At 39.4% G+C, this 25,432-nt stretch overlaps 1 protein-coding gene across 1 annotated transcript; it reads left to right on the top strand.

Annotated features, from left to right (window-relative positions):
• The first annotated feature begins 2,019 nt into the window (after positions 1–2,019).
• Positions 2,020–25,268, top strand: TSPAN3 (tetraspanin 3). The gene is made up of 7 exons (XM_005521389.3): positions 2,020–2,176; positions 14,316–14,507; positions 15,543–15,617; positions 19,215–19,316; positions 19,641–19,793; positions 20,065–20,148; positions 24,318–25,268. Exons 1-7 carry the CDS (start codon positions 2,114–2,116, stop codon positions 24,408–24,410), a joined length of 762 nt encoding a protein of 253 aa, XP_005521446.1. The 5' UTR covers positions 2,020–2,113; the 3' UTR covers positions 24,411–25,268.
• The last annotated feature ends 164 nt before the right edge of the window (positions 25,269–25,432 follow it).

The following is a 25,432-nucleotide window of genomic DNA, read 5'->3' as shown; positions in this document are numbered from 1 at the left end:
TCTCTATGCATGACAGCAGCAAGGCAGAAGTGAAAAGAAGAATTTTTTTACAGCCAGGCACTGCTGTATTTATGTGTTTTTCAGAAGCCACTGTTAGAGGAACACTTGCCATTTATCTTTCAGGCAGTGTGAGTCCAGCCCACACAAACCCTGTGCCAATTCAAGGCACTGCAGTCTCCCCATTCCTCCTCTCTCCCCACAAGTCCATCATGTTCCCTGAATGCAGAAACCTGCAACCCCACCACAGGCTCTTGGTTCCCCTCCAAGCATTAAGTCCTGGCCTCTCCTTTTCAGTTATCAATGTTAAATGCAAAAAAGAACCCCAAGAGTCTCTGCTGAACACCAGTTCCTATGAATCTATAAAAATTTATGTGAGATACATCTATTTATCTAATCTATCTATCTTCCTCTACCTGTGAAGGCAGAGGAAATTAATACAGACAATCAGGTAAGACTCTTAATTTCAACGTTGAAATTGTATAACAGCTAACTGTATAACTTCTGAGAGTTTTTAAGTATCATTGATCCTTTCCCTATCAAATTCCTCTTAAAAAGGCTTTATTTCTATCAACTTTTAATGGCTTTTTTGATAGTATCGTCTATATAGGCTTTTAAAAATACTATATGTCACAGAATTGTAATATAAAGCACATATAAATAGCACATTAAAAAGCAGAAATTACAAGACACAGTCAAACCCTAAAAGCCATAAATTCAGTGCAAAACCTCCTTAATTGTGCAACCAACTTTAAACATATATTCTGGGTATATAAATTAATTATTTTAGAGTCAGAAAATGGTCTGATAATGCTTGCAAGGTTGGTAAATTCCATCCATGAGCATATAAGGACTTGAAAGCTGAAAAAAGACTTAGTATCTCCATGGTATCCAGAACTGTGTCTGGATATAACTTCCCAAACTGTAGGAAGAAAAAGAACTAGCTTTGCTACCCTGGAAACAGAACAGTGGAATATAACTGAGTGTTACTTGTCTGCCTTTACAAGACCAATTGCTAAAATGTTAAGGCCTTCAATGACATGGGTAGCTTTGTTTCCACCTGAGAAGTAAATCTGCTGGGAAAGGACCAAGAACAAGCTCACCAAAAAAGGGAGAGGAGCCCAGGAATGAGAGGCAATTCTAGGAAAAGCATGGGATTAGAGAGGAGAAAGAGAGGAAGAGGAATATTGAGAAGATATCTTGCTGTATGAAGAGGCGACAAAGCGTTTGGTTTGATTAGTGAGACAGAAAAAAGGCCCTTAAAATGAAGGGCTGGATCCCAGTCGTGCTAAAATAAACTTCATGAATAAATTGTCAGCAAATCCTGGATTGCTAGAATTCTAGAAACTATGTATGTCCTTAATTTCTTAACTTACTTTTCCTTTGCTCTTCACCGGGAAATGCCAAAACATCCAAGAATTATCACCGCCTGCATTTTCCTCACAGTTTGTGAAGTTCTGCAACATGAGCCACAGTCTTTTACTTCATTGGGAGCATTCCTTCTTCACAGTAGACAAAAGTCCAGGTTGTAAAATGCTGGATGTTCTCCTCATCTCCTTCACCTGCTCTCCCTGCGTGTCTCTCAGCCCTCCTGCCCTCACGGCCCCCCGGCGCCCTGAGGGCACATACTCCCCCCTCCCCCCCCCCTCAAACCACCCCTCAGGCGGCGAGCGAGCGCGTTTTTAATTCCCTCAGGAACCGAAGGTCTCCTGAAGATGTCACCAGCTTTATGGCGCAGCTTTTTGGGGAAGGATGTGAATGTTCAGAGTTCTTTGGTACTTGCTTTAAGACTGTAAGGTAGTCTGAAAATTATCGCTTCAGGTAGTGAACGACAAGCAGAGCCCGTGTTTGTTATACTCTGCTACCTGGGTTCTGAGGCTGGAGGGCAGCACCGGCCTCCTCCCCACGATAAGGCACCATCGGGGTCGCTCAGGGGCGGTGCCTCCTGCAGGCGGGATCGCACTGAGGGGGAGCGGTTCGCCATCTTAGGTGCCTCCGCCCCCTCGCGCCACGTGACACGAGCGGCCGCCATCTTAGGCTGCCCGCGCGGCCGGGCGGTCACGTGCGGCGGCGCTGAGGGGACGGGGGTCGGGCCGGGCCGGGGCTCTGCGGCGCCATGGGGCAGTGCGGCATCACCTCCTCCAAGACCGTCCTCGTCTTCCTCAACCTCATCTTCTGGGTGAGTCTGGACGCGCCTCGCGAGGGACGGCGGCTCCGGGGTTCTAGGTCGGAGCCTGGCCCTGAGAGCGCTGCGGGCCTCGCTCAGGAGCCGGGAGCCCAGCTCCCCCCCTCACCTCCCCGCACGGGTTCACTTCATATTTAAACTCTTTATGTTTAATGGGCGTTTTGAGCCTCTTCGCGGGGTGTGGGGGTTCAGTGCTGGGCACAATCCCTTCCCTCGCAGTCCTTCCCCCGAGTTCCAGGGTGGGGAAAGCAGAACCTGGCATTGAATGCTTAACGAGCATTAGGGATCTTGGAGTACGGGCTCTTGTGTAAGCGAATACGGCTACTCTCTCTTGCGTTACTGAGTTTCTCAGGTCTCTGGTGGTTTAATTTCTGTAGCCAGTTTAATTTTTATAGCGCTCTTCTGGCCATCTCGGGTTTGGCTGTCCGCTGCGGGACATCCCAAACGCTTAGCTGGGAGTATGGGGCACTGTTTTCTTCCTGTTGCTTGTAACACAGGATCAGGACATGTATCTTTACATATTTATGCTTTATGTATTCCACTAGCCACGGTAGCATTGTCGTATTTATGCATCGCTGAAACGTTCCCCAGCTACAGTGACAGTAAGACAAAAGCTTACAGTAGGTTGCTCTAAATTACATTTTTCAGTATGGACCTACAGGCTTTAGCTTGGCATTGTGTTCACTGTAAAGGCGTGTGAGAAAAGTGTAACTCTTAAATAAATTAAATCAGATTAAAGAACCGTCTGTAGATTTTTAAGAATTCCCTTTGTGCACTTAGGTGCTGCATTTTTCCCACCTCCAGGAACAGAATATCTGTTGTCCCAATTGTTCAGAGATTGCATCTTTGAGAAAGTAATAGTGGGTTACAAACTGTTGGAGTATAAAAGCGTAGCTATATATACCTGCTTCTTTTACTGTTGAAAATAATATAAAATCTTACTAGCATTACAGGATGACTGTTCTTGTCTGAATTTTTACAAACGAGTCCTCCTTAAGGGTGCCTGGAAATGAATCATGGTCAAGGGAAAATGCATATCTATGCTTTCTTACTGGCATTTCCCTATACAGCCCTTCTGGGAGAGGAGCAGTGAAGGTGAGGCATATTTGGCCTTAAGTGGTGCAGATCAGAAGTCTGTAATTCTGGCTGAGGTGCACAGGCTCCATTCTCTAAAATAAAAAGTAGTGACATCAATCTCTTGCTGCAGCCTTAAGGTTGGAATCTGCTTTGTTGGGTGTGGCTTTTTGTTGCATGCATAATTGCAAGTGGCATTTTAAAAGCTCTTTAACGGCTCCTGCGTCATACTTAAAAGTTTTTGACTGGACACAGTTTTTGTGGGTTGCCTTCTTGATGGCACCTTGAAGTAGATTTTTCTGTAGTTGCTGATATAAATGAGTCTCTGTTTGGAGTAAATGAGCAGAAGTTCTGTGTGCGGTTTCTCCCTCACTCCAGAAGCTTAGTGATAGGTAATGCTCGTTGTCTGCTGCATTTAGTAATTAAATTGCATGTTGGAGTTTGCAATTACTCATATCATACAGTGGTGGAGTCAAAGTTATTTTGTGTACTGCTGAACTTTGTGCTTTACAACTTTTGATCACTTTTGAGACAAACTAGGCTTAATTTAAAGTGGAGAGATTGTAGTTAGATAAGATGTACTTCATGTCAAATTAAAATGTCATCAATCTTGTATTCTGTAAACCACCTCCAGCCTAAGAAGTCAGCTTGTGCTGATAGCTTTTTGGCAGATAAGTGACTGAGTTGCTTGTTTTGGAACAACCTTGCAGCTCATCAGCTGCATGTAGAACGAGGCAGGCTTTCTGAAAGTGAGTTACAGAAATCACTGGTTTTCCTTTCTTTCACAAGCTAGAGTCAATAGCTCATTTGTTGACTGAGCTGTGTATGTTAACATTTGGTGCTCATCTAGTTGGCAGTGTAAGTGCTTTTGTGCTGGTGTAGAAATCTTCTGCTTGACATCCTTATGTAGTTCCAGTGTTGATAATTAGATAATTTGGATTTCTCGAAACTTGACAATAGACAAATGCCTATAATTGGTCAAGTAACTGTGAAATCTCCTTTAATTGCTTTTGTAAATTTACTCTCTTTAAGGTTTCATATAGCAGTCTTCTGTATTGCCATTATCTTCATGGTCACCTGTAAGAATAGTAGTTGTGACTACACAGTGGATTAAAACTTCCCCCCTTGCTCTGTGGATCTCTTACTTGTGGGAGGATGTGAATGTTCAGAGAGATTTTATATCTGTCTTATGACTGAGATGTTCAGAAAATAATCAGTGCTGTAAAGAAATAGCAGCGATGTGCTTGTTACACTTTGGAGTCTTGGTCCTAACAAAATTCTTTCAAGTCTGAAAGAGGCAGATCAGACCTTGCTGACAGGTGACAGCCACATTTCGATTCTACAAGTTCATCTCATTTTGAAGAGTCTTGTGCTATTTATTACATCTTAGTTGACACTATAAGAAGTTATTTATTGTCTTGTGAAAACTTTTCTACTGTGTAAAATTCTTACATTAACTGTACTTTCCTACATGTTGGTACTAATGTGGGATTTTTATTTTTTAAAGAAAATAGGCTGTGGAAGCTGTTTAAAAGCAGGGCAGGTACTAATTTATCATGTAGAATGCTGAATGGATGTTACCTTTCCACATTTTTGGTGTGGTATTTTGACAGTTCAGCTGAGTTGTATTCGCAGAGGTGTTCAACGTTGAGTGCATCTTCTGTAGGTGCCGATATTGCCTTTAAAATACAGTTCTGTAAGAAAACAGTATCATGACTGGTAGTCCTAAAGAGTAGCAGAATGTAAATTTTGTGTGGAACATGTGCTTGAGTTTTGGATAATTTGCTGAAGGTCAAAAACACTTTACTAAGAAATGCATTGATATGAAGTATCAGCATCTTAAAGTATTAGCAAGTATTAAAACTTGCCCTCCTTAGACTAGGGAATACTGATCTGATTAATATGTTTCTTAGTGTCTCATTGCTATGAGTTAATTTTTGAGTAGACAGGATAAATGACAAAGGAAAGCCAATCCTTCCATTGACCTTTACCTTGAGTTTGCACAAGATTTATTTGGTCAGCTGGTGACTTCATTTAGGGGATGCTGAGTCCTTTAAGGAAGGGTATTGCATAGGAAGTAATTGTGATGTGAAAGACAATACAACTTGGAAATAAAGTAGTGTAACTTCTAGTACATATATCATCATAATAGCAAGATTTTTTTTCTTACCTTGAAAAAATGTTGATAATGACTAATAGGAAAAAAAAAGGGGGGGGGGAACTATAATAATATATTTGAGAATTGCATGTTCTTCAGGAAACCTCCTAAACTTAAAGTCTGCATAATTTTGAAAGAGGAAGAAGTATATTTACCTGGAACAAATACCTAAAGACTACTGCAAAACATGTTTGTGTGCCCTTAATTTAAGACTTTATTGTGTGACTTGCATAATTCTGTTGAAACCAGTTTGAAGATGAGATGGAGACAAAAACACTGAGGAAATGTTTTCAGTCTTAGTTAAGTTCATAGGATAGAATAATAAAATATTCAGAGTTCCATGTGGTCTTGCTTCAGAAAAGGAAATCTATTTTATATTCCCAAAGAATTTATGTGCTTTTGACAGCCTCCTCTGCTGAAATAGTGCCAGATGTCCTGTGCTTGCTGAGGTTTTTATCTTTCACCCCCATGTCCTTCTCTTTGAGAAGAGGAATGAACTCTGCTTCTACAATACTTTCAGCTCAACAGTTGCAAACTATTTAAGTTGCTTTTGTAGTATTTAGCTGGCTCAAAATCATTACTTTGACAGTTGATTTGATTAAGCTGTTATAAAACATTCTTGCTATGATTGTTTAGAGAAATCTCAAGTCTCTACTTCTGTAGAGCACAAATACTTTCTACAAAGCTGTGCTCCCTGCACAACTTGGGAATGCTCACCACAGTGCAGTGACCTGCGTATGGGAAATGGAGGATTTTCTTAGAGGAGCTGCAACAGTCAATGTCTATGTAATGTGTTTGGGGATTTCTGGTAGAAAAAAACAAAGAAAATGAAGCAATGGAAAAAATCATTCAAATTATTAGTAGAAAGGGAGATTAGAGCTCACTTTCTGTTTCACATAGCAATAAGCCTAGTTTTCTCTAGTTTGTGAGCTTGAGAATACTTACTGCTCTGGACTTTAAAACAAACTTCTTGAGAGTTCTTCGGTGATCAAAGACTAGTTGATGGATGATCCCAAAGGTAACTTGTAGAGATTACTTGACTAAAGCCCTTTTGTCTTGAAAGACACTTGCTTCTGGATGTAAAAATGGAATGTTTCCTGCTTCTTCTACAATGGTAGTGTGGAGCAAATGGATTCTTCAGGGTTGTGTAATGGTTTTAAATACTATGCATTAAAAAGATTAGTTCTTTTAATAAAGAAAATAGGATTTAAAACTCTCAAGTGTTATACCCTCTGAGTAATTTTTCTTAAAATATTTGAATATGAATTTTCACATAGCAAACATGGCCAGGTCCTGAATTTTAGTAATAAATAGTTCCGTTTGCTTTTAAGCAACACAATAGTGTCATTCATGTTTCTTTACAGGATGAGTTTCAGGTCTTTGCCTGGGTTTTTTCAGGATTTTTGGCATCTGGTCTTGAGCTTAAAAAAATCTAATGCCTAACACAGCCAAGTTGCAAAGCTAAATGTGATACCTTTGAATAGTACAAGGAATTTATAATATCACTTTACCTGGTGAACTTTGAGGCACAGGGTGATCATCATTGTTCTCCTACAGAGCAAGGAATCTGGGAACAGTAGAGCACCAGCTCAAGTTACAGCCTTGGTGACTAAATAGATGTAAAAGAATGGCTGTATTGTTAACTTGGCTTCTAAGGAGATAGAAGACTGCAGATGCACTACATCTTGCAATTAGTGGCACTTCAAATATGTAGTACTGAATGCAAAAGCAGCCTAGCTCAGCCTTTTGCTTCCACCTAAAAAGCCTTTGAATTTGAGGTGTTCAGGCATGCTGTTAGAGTTGAATGTGGCTAGTACAGACAGAGCAGTCTGGCTTGCATGAATTTTACAGGGCTTGCTTGTTTTATAAGCCTTTAAGATAGCTTTAACTGTATTACAGAGCTGAATGGAATTGCTGTCTTCTCCCAAAAGATTTTGTAAGACAGTTATAGCTCAGTGTTCAAGTTAACTTATTACTGATGACAACAAAGAGAAGAGTGTCAGGAAGCCATTGGGTTCTAAGCTGGTTATGCATCAATTTCAGGAAGCAGAGAAAATATCAAGTATGGGTGTGGGTTTGTTTGGGAGGGGAGTGGAGAGAGAGATACACAGCAATGAAGTGCTGAAAAGGCTATAAAAGAAATAAACCCCAGAGAGATCCTATCCTGTTGGGCCCTTGAGGTTAAGGAAATAAATTTTGAAGAACAGAAATCTAAGAGGAAAACTTGAAAGTTTTTGTCATCCCCTTCTTTTTATGACAGTAATCAGGCTATGAGTACTCTAGTGTTGGAAAGAACCAAAAATGTCAGACATACCCTAGAAGTCAAGTAATGGAACCCCACTTATGGTGACCTTCTAAGAAGCCCAAAAATTTGGAGGCAGACCACAATACCAGTGTTCCTACTTGTGGGTAGGAAATGTTCAGGAGTTGGTATGCATGGATAAAAGTAACTGTAGACTCAAAAAATCTGTCCTGGAGTAGGTATGTGTTTTGTTTTTCAAAAAATGTTAGAAAGGCAGTGAGAACAAAGATAAGCTCACATTTAACGTGAGGAGGGTAATAGACATGTTGGGAAAATGGTCCTAGGACTGGATTCAGGCAGAAAAGCTGAAGGTCTGTTAGTATAAAAGGTTTTTTTCTTACTTTTTCCTTCGGTTCTTTTTATCAAAGATGTAGATCATCTGTCAGAATCATGGGTGTAGTTAACAATCCCATGCTTGAAAGATATTTCCACAGCAGAATGAATAATTTGTTTTAGAGTGGTGTCTGCATTGCTGTCAACATTTACCAGTCAGCAGTGGCAAAGTTGGCAGCAGTAGGAAGTTTTAAGTAAGTGTCCTTACAAAAAATACAAAATACTCCTCTTGCCTAACTGAATATCAGGTGTGTTTTCTCCGAAGATACAGTACTTTGCTGCTACCTTCGTTTTCTTGTTCGGAGAGTATGTGTTTTTCTTAAAACAGTGAATAAAACATAAATTCTAAAGGGACAAGTACTATTCTTTGGCTGAGTTAATTGAAATGATACCACAAAGGAAATTCAGAACTTCTGCTGTGTGTTTTATTAGGGTCCCAAAGTGAAGAAAATTCTATTGCAAGGTGAAGAGTAAAAGTATGAACCTGCAAGTGTTGATCATATCTCTTTGGCAGTAACATTATAAGGGTAATGTAAGGAAGCATTTGCTCATAAATGAAGCTGCATGTCCATGGTTGATAAATAAATGGTCAATGGAGCAAGTTTAAATCTCTTACAGCCATCATAGGTAGCCACAATTTTGGCTTTCAGATTGCAGCAGTATGTTACTGAAAACATGAAAACCGTTCTTGGTGTGTTTGCAGCCTCCTTGGAAAACAAACAAGCAAACTAAATCCCTGAAAGTGTTTTAAGGTGCAGCTAGACAGTAATACAGCCATGTACATCTCAGGGCTTGTGAGAGGTGAAAGCTGACTTTATGAAATGACCACGAGCTTAAGAGGCTGTGTTACAGCAGTCCAAATACTACTCAAAGAACCTCGATTTTTAACTGAGCTTTCCTAGATCGTGTTGAGTGATGTTTATCATTGTGTCATTGGATCTTTCCGTTTTCTCTCCAGTTCTTTGCATAATTGTTGAGCTTTTAATAGCTCCATAGAAGTTTCAGCCAAAGCAATAAAATCAATATTTTTCTGGACTGTGAGAGGTCTGTGTGTATTTGAAACTTGCTTCTGATGAAAAGGATGTTGAATTGCTCAAGCCTTTTGCAACAAACTTGAATTCATTGACTGTATTCATTGACTACTTTTATACCAGTGTTTTTAAAGGTTAATTCATCCTAAAATAAGTGTATGCTGCTTCAGGTTCAGAACTGTGAGTTAGATGCAGACAACTAAAAGGATGTGTGAATGCTATCACATCCCTAGAACATGCATGTGACCTGGCAGAGATTCAGGAAATGCTGCCATATCTATTCAGAGCATTGAGCAGATTAACTTGGAGAATTCTTCCTTCAAGGCCTGTTTATCAAAGACATGTTTGAACTGTGTGTAGTTCATATATTTGGCTTCCATTTAATGATAGGAAATACATGATTGTAAACACAGTAGCTCTATATTCAATTGTATTTGACTTGAGCAAGTTTGGACTTTGCTTTGCTGATTTTCTGTTTACTGTGCAGGATGCTGAACACTGAGATCTAGATTATTTTATGTTTTTTTTTTTTATTTATCCTTGTGTCTGTATAGACTCTGTTCCTTAGATGATTCCTATTTTGAGATAGATGGTTTAAGCACATGGTACTGTTTTGGGTGGGTTGTTTGGTTTTGGGAGGAGGAGAGTTGGTTTGGTTTGTTTTTTGGTTTTTTTTTTTTACTTTAAAAAGCACATGTATTCAACTTTGCACTTGGTTGCAACAGGTAATAAATGTGCATTTAGCTGGTGCAGCCCTGGTCAACATAGACTTCACACTTGGTATGGTTAAAACTGTCTTGTCTGTTGCAGTGTTATTTGTATCAGTGGATGACACTGCTGTGTGTTGAGACCTGCTGAGCTCTGAAGAGGGAGGGACCTCAGGCCAGTGCAGTCCCATTGACTGAATACCTCTGAGCAGTCAGCAAAGGAACTGTACTGACAGTCTTCTGGCTTAGTTTCACCCAAAGTGACTCCTCTTACACACTCCTTTGACTATTCAGTGATGCAAGCCAGAAGGTAGTAAGAGAAAATCATCAAAAGATGAGCAAAAAGGGTGGTGCTTCAAAAGCACTTTTCTCATCCCAGCTAAAACTCTTTAGAGACCTCCCCCTTCCTGGTTTAGAGCAGGCTGAAATAAACACTCAGTGTCCCGTGGTTGTGATGTGGAAGGAAAAGGGAGGGCATCTCAATCTTGTTTACATGTAAGATAACCAGGTAGTGTTGCTGTTTTCATTGTTCTGCGATAGACTAAGTACTGTATCTGTTCAAAAACTGTGTTCAGCTGTGATAAATGGGGAAGGAGTTTCAATCTTCATGGCTTTTAGTCCTTGTGCAGGCTCCAGCAGGTACGTCTGCTCTGAGGACCTTCCCTACCCCCCCTGCAAATTACTTGTTGAAGAGGTAGCAGCAGTAATTCTGAAGAGTGTGGTCACTTCATCACAGTGGCAGTGTCTGTTTCAGAAACACCAGTTCTTCAACATTGTTCAGAAGCAAAACTTTAGGCCCAGTGCTGTCATGGATGATTAGTCATTCTTGTACCATGTCTGGAAGGGATTTAATGAAGTCTTCAAACCAGGCAGCTTTTAATATGTCTGAAGGCTGCAAATGAAATGTTTCTTAAGATGCATGTGCTTCGTGATGCAGAGAAAGATAACACCTGTAGACAGATTTGAATTTTTTTTCAGGCTAAACTCCTTTTACTTCAAATACATTCTTCAAATGTATGTGCTTATGCAGTTTATGATCCAGATTTTTCTTAAATGAGGAGGAAGCCAATTAAATTACAACAAAAGAAGGACAAAGGAATTCACAAATGGTTCTGATTTCAGCTCTGATATATATTCTGTGCCTGATGCCAGCTACAGCTGTGGTTTTTCATCTGCCACCTTGTAACATACCATATTTCTAACAAGCATTTTAGTTCTTAGAAATAGGAGATTACATCACTGGCCTGCCATTCACACGCTTCATTGCTAGGCAACAGTTAATGTAATTCCATTGTTCAGTGACACTACTTTGAATCTTTGCTTTGTGTACAGAAAGTGTGTGTCTGCATTTTGCCTTGTTGTACCTAATATGTCAGGGTTCCTACAGATGGGTTTGCATTTCAACATCTGTGCAAGAGGGCGATTTTGCAATAGCTTGTTCACTCTTGTCTGGAAAAGATGTCTTACTCTGTGTTACTGAATTTTGTTTTACCTCCCCTTATATGTACATGGCACCTTTTCTTGGATGAATATGAAGCCTCCTGGATGCCTTTAAGATTCCTGCAGAGTACACAATTACCTTTGCTGCAGAAAGAGAGGTGGAGATGTCAGATGTGTTGCTCAAATCTATGTAGATGATACTTTTGATCTGGCTTTAGTATCTTTTTCTTTTAACATAGTGTTTCTCTTAACAAAGTGCAGCAGGGACTATTCCATACATAAAGTAATATGCTGGTAGTGGTTGTGAATTATTGTTTTATAAAAAAAAGAGTTGCATCTAGTATGTAGTGGCAAACAGGGCTGAAATCCTAGATACCTTTTGTCTTGTGGCTTGTCTTGTGTGCCACACTGAACAGGCTTCCCAGGAGGACTTGAGACAAAGCCTTGAGCAAACTGGTCTGAATTCATTGTTGACTGTGCTTTGTGCAGGCAGCTGGGCTAAATTATGTCCTCCTAGACTGAATTATTGATTGAGTCTCTGACTGTACACTAGCACCAACCAGCCTTGCAGTATTACAGCTGCTGGAAACAGCTGTATGTGTGTCTGCCTTCCTCTTCACAGTGCAGGGAGGAGGTAGTTGTAATGCCAGTGAGTGGGAGCATTGGCTGGAGGCAGCCTGCAGTGTTTTCCCTTAGACTGGAGCTGCAGTGTGTCACATTGCAGTTGAGTGAGCTCTTGTGGTCCGGAGTATGGATTGGTTTGTAGTAGGAACACTACCCTTCATAGCAAAATTAAATTCCCCAGGTCATAGCTTTGTCATTGCATCTTCTGAGTGCATTGTTTTAGCTTGGCCTTGTATTGGCCTGTTGGAAAAGCCTGTCATGAAACTCAGATTATATTGTCCACATTGTAAATTGATGTTTCGTTCTGCAGCAAGTGTGGGGACAGTTAGGAAAGACGTTGATAAAACACAGATAAGGCCCTGGTGTTTAAAAATAAATGTGTGTTAGTTGGCTCCTCAAGCAACAGTTGTTTCTCTTTCAGTAGCTCTGCTCAGTTTATAGATAATGAAGGTATTGATGCGTTTCGATTGTTGTAAGGGAGGCAAGGTCATGGCAGATGGATGTAAGAGCTTTGTCTTACTGTTTAAATCTATCTAGTTGCAGATTCATTTTACCGGGCTTCTTTTGCAGTAACTTTGACAATTTGTTTGTTTAAAAAGGATCATTTCATACAACAGTCCCGAGAACATCAATTTTGTAAGCTTAATGGTACATTTCTGTATTTGGTTCTGGTTTGGTATGTAGGTATTTAGTTCTGCCTTTTAATAGTTGGTGGTTTGTATTTGCTTCTGCCTGCTTTCTGGTTGGAATTAGATTTTTCCAGTCCTGTGAACCCTTCAGAAATGCTGTTGTTTCTAGTAGTTCATCTTTCTCTATGTAGTGGTTTAGATTTGCCAATTTCAGTTTCCCAGCCAACCACCAAATAGTGTGATGGGTTTAGCACTGGTTAAAATCACTAGTGCACTTACTTATTTCTTGCTGTGAGATATGGATTAGGAGAAGGGCAAAACAGGCTTAAAACTTAAAAGGTATAAAGAAACTTTATTTAACAGGACCACAAGAATAAGAAGCATCAGAATAAAACCTCCAAAACACCTTTCCTCCCCCTGCCCATCTTTTTTCCCTTTCCCAACTGACAATGTAGTGACAAAACCTGGAATCAGTAAATCAGTAATAAATCAATCAGTACCAACTATATAATTATATATTATATATAATGTATTATATATAATAAGTAGTCTTTCAGTAGTTCTTGTAGGGAGAGGAGTTGTCTCTTGTCATGCCGTGGAGACTTCTCCACAAGAAATAGTTTTCTCATGGCTTTTCATTTCCATGAATAGCAGCTGTCTGGGAAAAGTTCTGCATCGCGAAATTCCTACCATTTTCACAGCCCTCCTGGAGGTGTGTCCATCGGCCATGAACTCATGGGGTATTATTTTAAGGATGAGCTGTTCAAAGGCAAAGGTTCTTTTCATCTGTCTCTGTGATCATCTCTGGGAACGGAGGTTTTCTTCTCTCTCTGGGGGCAAAGGGTCTTCATCACTCTAATCTCTCTCTCTGTTCAGGCTTTTCATGGGATCACAGCTACTTCAGCATCTGCTTGGCTTTATCAGTGGATGCCTTTGCTCACATCTACAGTTTCATCTCCCCATACTCTCATGAATTAAAGAAGATATTTTAGTGTATCATTGTGCATCTCTACGGCACTACCAAAAGAATTTTTCAGCCTAACACTAAGGCATCTCCTCATTCACCTTCCGTCTAGGGCTTGACTATTTACTGACCTTGGTGTTTTCACGTTGTCTTCTATGTGTCCCCACTTTGTCCTTTTCTCTCGAGGGGAGATCATGGTCTGCAGGTCTCATCTGTTCACTGAAAGGGTTAAATCTTGCCAGGCCTGTGGATGGCCGTAGACAGTGGCCGCAGCAGTCATGATGATTGATTTCAGGCCGCGTTGTGCCCCTCCCTCTGTCCGGGCCAGGGGAAGGGCTTAGTGTTGGTAAGATGTTAGCAGCCGTGGTCTGGGCCAGGGCCCCCCAACCTCCTGTCCCATGCCCGGGAGCCACTGGGGTCTGGCCCAGCCTCACCCCGGCCGCAGGGGAGCGGGGCTGGCACTACCAAAGCTCCGTTAGTTTTTGAGGCCAGAACCAAAGAGTGAGTTCTCAGGCTTGTGGTGGGTCTAATTTCTAAATCACACAAAATGTTGTCAGTTCTCAGAACTAGCCAGCTATTGGCCTTTCCCAGGCACAGTGGAAGCTCTCAGCAGCTTCTCTCAAAGAATTCACTTCTGTGGGTGTTTTCTTACTTCTTCCCCATATGTCAATCAATGTGAAACCACCACACCCTAGCAGAGGTTGAAGTTTACAATGTGTACATCTATTTTATTCTGACTATAGGTCACAGATATTAAATAGCAAAATTTCTGAGGAACATTGCTTTATAGTGTTTGATAAAATAGTTACCTTGCTGATGGAAGGGCTTGGTGTTCCAAGGGGGACTTACCATGTTTTTGTGCTTATTGTAGGCAGCCGCAGGCATCCTGTGCTACGTGGGAGCCTATGTGTTCATCACATATGATGACTATGATCACTTCTTTGAAGATGTCTATACACTAATTCCAGCTGTTATCATCATAGCTGTGGGAACACTGCTTTTTATTATTGGACTCATTGGGTGCTGTGCTACCATTCGAGAGAGTCGCTGTGGACTGGCTACGGTAAGTGCAGAGCTCCTACAGAGTCTTGGCCTGCCTGGTGTATATTTGGCTGCCTTCTCTCTAAATAAACTTCTGAAATATTACTTAAAGTTTTTTCTTTATGGCCTTAAAAGTTTTCTGCTTAATTTTGTTAGGAACATCTTGTTTCAATTTTCTGTTCTGAATAAAGGTGTTAAATTAAACAGTTCTAGCAGCAGAAGGCATCTCAGTTTTACCTTTTTTAGAACTGTGGTAATCTCATTAAAAAATGTAAAACCATATGATTAAGTCATAACAGTTTTTAAATCTCACTTCTATCTTGTGTTGTGGTTGAAAAGCTGAATTGGAGAGAGAAAAGTGATTCAGAAGCCTTCTTGCTTTAAGTGTCTTGCATCAAGGTTAACTGAGGGTTGCCATAATGACTGATTATTTTCTTCTTGGCTTACTTGGGCATTTGGTTTGCAGTATTGTATGCCCTGTGGTTTCCAAGTATTTGAACTGTAATTTTGGCTTGAAAACTGCCTGGGTAGGGAAGAAGAGAGGCTGGTATCTAAACTGTCCCTGCAGGGGGGTTTGGGGCTTCTTTTGTTGAATGCTGTGTAGACTTCTTTAAAAGTGTTCTTAAATATAGCAAGACAGATGCATAGCTTCTGTCTTTTCCAGTTGTTACACAGCTTAATCTGAAGAAAAATTCCCTTAGTTCATGTACCACTCCAAGCTGCTGCCTGGGTAGCCTCTTTGATGAGACATTCCTATTTATCTAACAAAGAAGATTGAAAGAAACACTTGATTAAAGACCTGCAGTATGGTATTTTCAGTACTAATGATAGCTGGACTTGCCTGACTGGGCAGCTTCTTACTACTTGGTGAACCTGTGAACACTAAAGTGTCTTGAATGAATTCTGGGCTCATTTGGTCAATTTAAGTGCCTGCATTAAATTAACTGTTAGATCAAAACCTTGCCTTAAAAGTAACTTTAAACAAAAAAATACACATGGAGACTTTTATTAGGCAAACAAAAGTATTTGCATAGACACTCTTGATTGTATTTTGCAGTTTGTGATCATCTTGCTCTTAGTTTTTATCACCGAAGTTGTGGTCGTGGTTCTTGGATACATTTACAGAGCAAAGGTAAGAACTTCTCAGTTTCAGTAAATGTTTTGTTGTGAACACTGACTATAATACAGAAGTATGATCTTTACTATGTTTGATTCTGTGGAACTGTTAATAGGTATTTGTTAAGGAATAAAATCAAACATCTGAGTGGATTAATTTGTGATACCAATACCTTAAAATGTAGAACATCAATGCAGAGAGCTATCTTGTAGGCAAAAAATTACCTGGAACATACTGTTAATAGTTAAACATGAGAAGGGAGTCTCAGTAATTGGTGGTACTTTTACATTTTCCAGATAGTCTTCTAATTTATTTATGCTTTGACTTTGTGAATGTTTGAGGCTACACAATGTTTGAACATAGGACATGGTTTTTGATACACAATACTTAAATGTTGTCAGGTGTTTTGGTGTGCAAACTAACACTGCATTAGAAAATTAAATAGATTGTGTTAATGTATACTTTCTAGCTTTACACAGGTTGTTGACAGGGATTATAGCTAAACAAATTACAACTATTTCCACTGTTTTTTTAATGGAATTAAGAAACAGGACCAGAAAATGAAATTAGCTATTTCTACCAGCATAATATATGGCAGAAATATGCTACATGGTATTAGAGATGCCGCAGTGTAGCTTGAAAAAATTTCTAACTTGTACAGTTTACTGGCTTTTTATATGTCTAGATCTAAATTCTGACCAAAAAAAAAAAAAGACAACCAGAGAAGGTATTTTAGCTGTGATGTGGAGCATGTTTGCAGTGTAGGACACTCAGGGCTATCTTACCAGCAAGCTGAACAACAGTACAGTATTTATCTTTCTTGGGCCTTTTGTGTCCTGTGAACAACACAGGTCTCACTGGTTCAGCATTTTCTCCTCCTTGCTTTCTCCTGCTATTGTGGAACAAATGGGACAGCTTGGAAGTAAAAGTGGTGTTTTTGGTTGGGTCCCAGGGGAGGCTGCTTTGAGTAAGCAACTGACAACACAACCTTGAAGTGTTTGTGTTATAGACCTGGTGCATAACACTTAGAGTAGCTGCTTCAACAGAAGTGCTCTACTGGCCATGCTTGAACTCCAAATATGTTTTTCTCATGCTTTGCATTTGATTTCTGCTATCTTGGCAGTGAACTGAGATGATCATAGGGGATTCTGAAGTTTGTAGTGGAAGTAGACGTTAGAAGCCACTGAGGGGAAAGCACTAAAAATCCAGGGTAGTAGAAGTGGGTTCTTACATGTTGATCTGAATGGTTTCCTTTCAGTACTTGCAGAGATATGCTTTTACATGTGCAGTAATTACCATGGATCTGATCTGGACTAAGCAGTAGTCATTTTACTTTCTTCCATGTTCCCATCTTGAAGGGACCTGCTCTTTTTCAGTGAGCAGTATTCACAGAAGATACAAGCAGATGCATGAATCTTCCTTGCCCAGCTGTGTGTTCCTGTTGCTTTGCTGCTTTTTTTTATTTTTTCATGAAGTTTTCACAGCAGTAGGTAATGTAGGGCCAGAGCTTGGGAGGAGAGGGAGAGTCATCTGGATTTGGTGGCAACATGATCTTATGCTTAGCTGTTTATAGAAGTCAGTAGTTGAAAACTGACTGTAAAATCTTTTGGGAAGGACAGACAGGTTTTGTTAGTAAAGATGGTAATTTTCTAGTACCCTGCAGTGTCTAGTGTCTGAAACTTGTTTCAAGTGCATCAGAAATAAAAAGAAATAAATTGATTAGCGGTGAGCTGGGAGGGGAAGTCTGCTTAGCCTTCTGATTATTTTTGCCAGGATAAATAAGTCAGCTTTGTGCTTTGTTAATTTTGATCTGTTGTTTCTGACATGGCGTGTATACATCTGTGGGAGCCATGTTTTGGTTTTTTAAAAGGCACCTGAATCGTGTTAGAAGTACTTTGTGTTCACCATACAAACTTCCAAACAAAATGAAAGATTGAAGTCATAGCAGTTGTTGGTACCAAGTAACATTGAGCACAGTGTTACTTCCTCTAGGAAGTGGCACTATGCTCTCTTGAGATAACATTATTGATCTTAGAATCACTTAATTTTCCAGTATGCCTCTGTAAACCTGTGTGTTGATCCAGTTCAGACTGTTTCAGAACCATGTGAAACATGCCCAGGCCATGCTGAGATGGACTAAGCTGCTGCAGAACCTTCCAGCATTGGTCCATAGTTCTAAAAGGCAAGCTTTTTTGGATGTGCTAGTAGGCATTAAACAAGCTTGGTTGTGTGAGGACCTGCTGGCTTTTTTCCTCTGGGTGGAGGGGTTCACTCTTCATTTTTAATGAAACCTGCCAATTAAGTAGAGCTAGGGATTTCTCTTTGGATCTTACGGAATTTGCATGGTTTTCAGGCATAATGTTGCCCTGATTGAACCACAAGCCAAATAATAAGTAAGCACTGAAATAATTTTTTTTTAAATGTATATGACAAATTGAACAGCTGTTTTGTTATGAGTTGGAGTTGTAAATCAAATTAGTTAAATCAAACAATTGATTTTAAACTGGTCTGAAACAAGTTGCCTGTGCAAGTTAAATTGACTTTTATGCATACCTATCTTGAAATAGGCAGAATTCTTGAGGAGGGGGTGGTGATGGAATTCAGCTTGTGCTATTGCTGCAGAAAATTCTTCCATTAAAGTATTTAAAGGAATGATGTGTTGACAAGACCTTCCTACTGTAGCTTGCAAATATGAAGAGTATGCATGCTTAGTGCTCAGTCCTAAGATTACATTCCTTGCACATAATTCCTGTTGAATGTGATAGAAAAACATCAAATCAGAGTTAATCTTAAAATTGCACAAATGTTTTTCTACACTACACTGTGTATTATTTAAGTAATAGTTTACAGTAAAATGTAATACTTAAAAGGTTCTAGTAAGATTTCCTCCAAACCAGACATCATAGAATGACTTTTGAGAGAACAAGTGATGGTTCTTGAGTGGCATCCATTTCTAACATGTACTTGACAGAGTATTGACTCATTTGCAGTAGTTCTAAGACCTATTGCAGTAAATGTTGCTATACACAATGTACTGCCCCTGGTGTTCCTCAGGAAGCCCTGGGAGACTGGGGTTGAACAGAGAGCTTGGTCACTGTAGGGTGAGTCAGAAGGCATCTTTGAGAATTTATTTACCTTTGCTGAAACCAGAAGAGTAGGTGGTATGATTTAGTACCTTTTGATCCCAATATCCTTGTAGTCCCAAGGGGAATGAGTTAGCCCAGATGGTTATGCTGGTTTTGGAATGGAACCTTGAAGTAGGAAGGTGAGTGCATGCTCTTATGGAGAGCCCTTTACTTCATGAAAATGTCTGCCACAGTGTCACAGGAAAAGCATGTTCCTTTTCTGAGAGACAGTGCGAAGCTACTTTGCCTAAAATCTGGAAGGTAGCTGCCTGGATTTTTCACTCTTCCTTAGCTGCAAGCTGGCAACATCTTTGCAAAAGTCAGGTTTAAACTTTAGGAAGCTGTTATCACTGTATTATGCTGATTTCAGATGATGGGGAGTTACGTTGGTTTCCTGAAATGCTGCAGCTGGAAGCAAAATAATGTTTCCTAACCTGTGCTACTTCTGCTGGTGAGCTAATGCAGATGCTTTCCTACCCCTTCCTAGGTGGAGGATGAAGTTGATCACAGCATTCAGAAAGTATACAATGGATACAATGGGACAAATCCTGATGCAGCCAGTCGTGCTATTGACTATGTACAGAGGCAGGTGAGACAGCGAGACACGTGCCAGATTTATACTCCTTTCTGTCCTTAAAACACAGATGCTGTTGCTCTGCTGCTTGTGTAGATGGCCTTTCTCCATTCTGACAAATCTAGGAAATTGCTGAATGGACAATAAATAGCTTAACTTGGTTAAAATTTATATTATTACATTGCTGATGGGGAGATTAAATTTTTATTTAATTAGCTATCAATCTATGCTTCTATTGAAATATGCGGTACTTAAGTATTTTTCTGCAGTGGAACATACTATACTTGTCCTCTTGGTATTGTAGTTAGAACTGAGTTTTTTACATGTCTGATTTTCCAGCTGCGCTGCTGTGGGATCCATAACTATTCAGACTGGGAGAATACTGTCTGGTTCAAACAAACTAAAAACAACAGTGTGCCCCTCAGCTGTTGCAAAGCAGCCCTCAGCAATTGCACTGGTAGTTTGACCCGCCCCATGGACCTTTATTCAGAGGTAAGGCAGCCACAGCATGAACTGACACAGCCACATGCTTTCACTGGCAATTCATTTTCTCTGGGGGAAATCAGATCTTGGGTGTATTTGCTTTAACAGAAAGTAGATGTGGTTAATCATCTCTCTCCTCTTTTTATCTGTCATTAATTTTCATCTAATTACTTTTTTTAGTATTAGCATTATCTTTCTGCCCTGTGTGATGCTTTGGGGGTTTTTTGGTGTGTCCAAATCCAGTTGCCAGATTGATGCATAAGAAGCGTACTTGTTTCAGGGGTGTGAGGCTCTGGTTGTAAAGAAGCTTCAGGAGATCATGATGTATGTCATCTGGGCAGCACTAGCATTTGCTGCTATTCAGGTAAGAGAATGTTCTTTATTTGTTAACTTCTTTCAAATTAGATCCAAACTGCAGTACAGATAATTACAGGTATGCACATACAGATATTGCACTTTAACACAAAACTTCCCACTGATATGTGGATGTACAGTCTGTTAGAGCTGAACAGTCAGTGTTACCTGCAGTAATCCACTGTGATGTAAATGGTAAATTATTTTGTGAAAACTTAATTATCTAGGTATTATCATAAATGTCCTCTGATGGCATTTAACACTTGAAGAGTTTGCGTAGTATTTAATCTTCAACTTTTAAACAGCTCATTCTTCATGCTGTTTTAGAGGTTCATCAGCTTAACTATTCTTCATGGTCTACAAATAATGTCAGGACCACCTGGGAGATGCACCCAAGGTTTTTGATAGTGTACTCTGTATACTGTAACTGAGTTACCCTGGTCATAAAAAGGTAACTGAAGAAATAAACTAATGTGTATATTTGTATTTATTAAATTTTAAGGAAGGAAAAAAAATACTAGCACTGTCTCCCAAATATATTTGTAAAATTGAAATTGAGTACTCATCAACTGGCAGACTTGGTGCATTGACATTATTTTCAGACTGTGCCTATGCTATGGTCTGAGTACATATGCTGGATCCCAGGAGAATTAAAAACTAATTTCAGAGTTACTTTAGTGTTCTTAATAGCATTTGAATTAAAAAAAAACATACCTGTCAAGTCCAACAATTTAAGCACTTCGGTTTTCAAAAGCAGCTTTTGAGCCAGATTGTAAGTTTGAAGGTAAATAATCTTTTGCAAACAGTCTTGTGAAAATAGAGTTCCCTTTATATTTCAATGCTACAAGGAAGTACTCATAGTATTGTATACAGTCGTGCTGAACTGTTCAGACCCAGACTACTTCAGCTATGGAATTTCAAATTTTGTGAGATCTGTGTTCAGTCTCCTGAAGGGAAGATACAGTTTTAATTATCTTTCTTAAAACTTTGTTCAAGTGATACTTGGTCTGTTTAAACAATGAAAAGTATTTGTGTACTGAAAATTAATGTCTTTATCACAACCATAGTTACTGTGACAAATTTTTATGTCAAAAAAAAAGTGTATCTTATGAAACTGACTGAGGTGAATCCCAAGAGGAGGCATCATTAGTTTTGAAGTTCATAGGCTGATGAACGGGTCTGTTCCAAAAGGCAGCACAGGTATAATCCTTTCTGGCCCTGGCCCAGAGTTTCTGACACATGCTTGCAATGGCAGTGTGGCTGCTTGCACCCTTTTGTTCAAACTTTCCTGTTACGTATCTCCTGAAGTTTGAGACCTAAGTTCTGACGTCTTTGACTTTGCCATACAGAATTCAAATATGTATTTGACCCAATTCTCAGCAAAATGGTCTGTGGGCTGAATGAAAGGGAGATAGAATGTGAACCTTAGCACATGCCTGTAACTTTGGTCATATCCTGTAGATTGAGAGGAATAATTGTTTTTCTTACCAGCTGGTGAATTTTGCTACCTTCCCTATGCTGGCTGCACAGTCCCCTCTGAACAGATTATTTTTCTTATGCAATGAGGCTGTTCAAAGTTCATTACCTCCAATAGCCTATAGTCAACAAATTTAACCTTCAATAATTGCTTTAAAATTAAAAGACTGAGAAGAGTATTTTTGCAAGGCTTGGAATTTATTAACAACTTAGTCTGTTCTGCATAGAAGTAATTTTTGGTATGTTCATGTTTCTGTTACCATGGGGATCTTCCAGTGTGCAGTAATTCTCTGGTCCCAGCCACAGTGACAGCACAGAACTATTAATAGATAGGAGGCAAACTGAAAGGGGAAAAGACACATTTTTTGTGGTTGTTGATCATTTACAAAGGGCACATGTATATACAGCCAGTGAATTTTTATACAAAATTGGTTTGGGGAAACATTCAATGTAGTTATTGCTAGCAGGCAAATTAAAACCAAAATGAATAAAAAAAAAACTAAACAAATCTGAATGTAGGAGATGTCTAAACGTTCCTGAAAGCTGGTGAAGAGGAGGATTCATGGATCCTTCCTCAACACAGATGTCTGAAATAGCTGTACACAATATTAAATAGCAACCCAAGAGAAACAGACTCAAATGCCTTAAAATGTTTAGAGGTGCTAGTGTATTTTTAATGACATAATAAATAATGCCTGTAGAGAACACTGAGTTACGTGAGTCACTTCTGTGTTTATAGTGAATTCTAGGAATATGCTCAGAGACCTAAAGAATAAAAATGGTTTAAATAGTAACTCAGAAGTTAATTGCATGAGATTTTGCTGTAGTACCTGAATGTTTGAGATTTCACACAACTCTGTATAAATTAAATATCTCGAGGGAGTCATTGAACAGAGTTGTCTTTGTGCAAATAACTGTAAATGTCCTGGGTCTACTTTTATTCATTTTATTTACATGGCTAGAATGACTTCTAGCAAAAGACTAAAGGAGGTGTTGCTCTGCATCACAATTTTCATTTTATCTCCCAGCTTTGAATAGCAGAGAAGAATTTTTTGTACTTGCAGGCTGCGAGCCTTCTTGAGAGTTCAGTAGCCACTGGCAACAACCACAAACTACCACAAACGCTCCATTTTACAAGTCTGACTGAAGTGGGTTTAATTGTAGATATTCCCTCCTCACTTAGGAGGGCTGTGTCCATGGTGAGTCATTATCTCACATAGCTTGTTTCCTCTTGCTCTGACATGAATTTATCTGTCTGAGCACCCTGGTATAGATCATGTCCCTGCTTATTGCAGGAGGGTTTGACTGGATGGCCTTTAAGGTTTGTCCCAAACCATTCCACGATTCTATGGGAACATATTTAGGAGTCAGTCTATGAGCTGTAACCACCTGAGTGAAGAAAGGTGCTGTTTTTAATGACAGCTGGAGTGCCATACTATATTACTCTCCTTATGTTGTTTTAACCTGAGCTGGTTTCTGCTATAGATCCTAAGCAGACAGTGCACCACAGACAAAGAAGAGTATTGATCTTTACAGCTCGTTCCTTTCCAGGAAATAAAAAACTCATACTAGCATTTCATCATGCCTCTTCCTAATCACTGTGTATTTAGATTTAGGATTTTTAAATGTTCTGTTTTCAGTCTTTTAGCAGACTGGAATTCTACAATGTGTGTACCATCATTTAATTTTAAAACATGTTACACATCTGATGTTTGCATTTGCCTGTAAAAAAGTCAGTAACTCTCCTTTTGTCCCAGTACTATTTTCACTGGGCTTTTGCTGTATCAGAGAGGAAGATCTACACTTGATTGCTTGCTCACCCATTTCATTTGTATTTGTTTTCTGTCTGAGGGGTGTTTTTGTGGTGTATTTTTGGAGTGAAAGAAATTAAGTTAGCTTCATAGTGGTGCTTTATAATCCAGAGATAGGACAGGAGCCTCCTGAAGTATTTGTATCTGTGAATAAACTTCTATGCATACAGCCAAATCAATACAGTTATACTTTAGTAGAAGCTATTGCCAGTTACTGTAGACCACAGAACACAACACTATACCTGCTATGTTTTAAGTCTTATTCTACCTTCAATAAACATGCAACTTCTTTAAAATATCATGCCCTGTATCCCTGATTATTTGTGTGGTTTAAGTCTTGTAGGTGGACACAGGGTGATCATAGCTGAAATCCTGGCAAGCATGACAGCACAGTTGTGGTACTGTGAATTTTAACGTGTCTAAAAGTGAATTTTATGCCTTAGATTTAAGCTTTCTAATAGGATATGTTCACAGAGAGAGAGTTTTATGAAATCTCTTTCAAAAGCCCATTCTCATCATAGCAGTTAAGCCGATGCATTTGAATTACACTTGGATTTTCCATTCCAGATACGGTATCTAAAAATCTGTACCTTTCATTAAAAAACATTAGGAGTTTCTTCCATCTGAATCTGAATTATTGAGGCAGAATACAAGTGGCTGACCAAAATAAAGTTTAGTTTTAGATGTCCAGGAATAATCTCATAAGAAAATGAAGCTGAAGTTTGTGGCCCTGGAAGTTTGCAACAGGAACCAAGGCTCTTTCAGGAGCAGTTGTTTGTTGCCATTTATGTTAATTACACTGTTGAAGCATGCTGACAGTCTGTGCTGAGGTGGAGTGTCTCAAAATACCTTCCTTGTACTCAAGCTTGTTCTCTCTTTTTTTTCTCCCTAGCTTCTGGGCATGTTGTGTGCCTGTATAGTTCTATGTAGGAGGAGTCGAGATCCTGCCTATGAGCTTCTCATTGCTGGTGGAACCTATGCCTAGAAGAGAATTCAAACATACAATTCAATCTTCCCCCACTTCTGTGGAAGGTGAATGGGCCAGGTTTACTTCCATAGCTTTCTTGCCCCAAGCTTAGTCCAAGCACACCTTTCAGACATGAGGGCAGCCGCACTGTGCACTGGTGACGGGCAAAACAACAGCTTTACACAAACCCATATAATTACCTGTGACTTTCACTGTTTTAGCCAGCTATTCATGTATCTAAATGTTTTAGTATGCTAGTAAACTTTCTAATTTCAGAACCATTTGCAAGTTAAGTGTAATTTGGTTGATATGAAAGTCAAAGGATGTGTGCCTACTTTGGTAGATTACCTCTAAGCATTAACTGGCTGATTCTTGCATATAGACAGAGGATGTCTTAAACCTTTACTACATGGAACTTTTCTGGCCAAAGTTGTACAAAGGAAGCCAGCTGTATTTAATTTGAGAAGAAAAAATGTTTTACTCTTGCCCCTCACCAGTGTCACTTTTAAAAAAGAAAAAACATTTAAGTCCACTAAACTTTATATATAAAGAAATTGAAAAAAAAAAACCAAACAATACATTTTAGGATTATGTGACTGCAGTTTTGACCTTCAGAGATCCAGTCTTTCAAACATTAGTGGTTTAAAATACAAGCTGGCTTTTCAGGAGTATAATGTATGCACTACTGTTCTATAATGAAATATTTCATTTTTCTATGAAGAGCGTTTTATGTGTTGAGTGAACTGTTAGACTGTAGACCTTCAATTGGTTTGGAAACAATGTAGCCATGTAGAGTAGCAAAGTAGTATGTGAAAGTGATCTCAACTGTAAATAGTAAACCTGATTAAATAAATCTCTGTATATCCTCCCTATAAACATGTCTTGTTTTCTGTTTAAGATTCCAGTGTATTTGGTCCAGTGGAGTCTGGGTGTGCTGTACACACAAACTCTGTGAAAACAACAGTTTTGGATGGCTTCACTTCAATAGATCTGTATTTATGGTTTGCTGAGAACCTGATTGTGTTGTATTTGTTCTTTTT

The sequence above is a fragment of the Pseudopodoces humilis genome, chromosome 16 (genome assembly GCF_049639895.1).
Source record: "Pseudopodoces humilis isolate 2021_Gansu_Grassland_sample_001 chromosome 16, ASM4963989v1, whole genome shotgun sequence".
NCBI classification, from domain to species: Eukaryota; Metazoa; Chordata; class Aves; order Passeriformes; family Paridae; genus Pseudopodoces; species Pseudopodoces humilis.
Note: the sequence above shows the minus strand (reverse complement) of the source record. Positions and strands in the feature narration are given on the sequence as shown.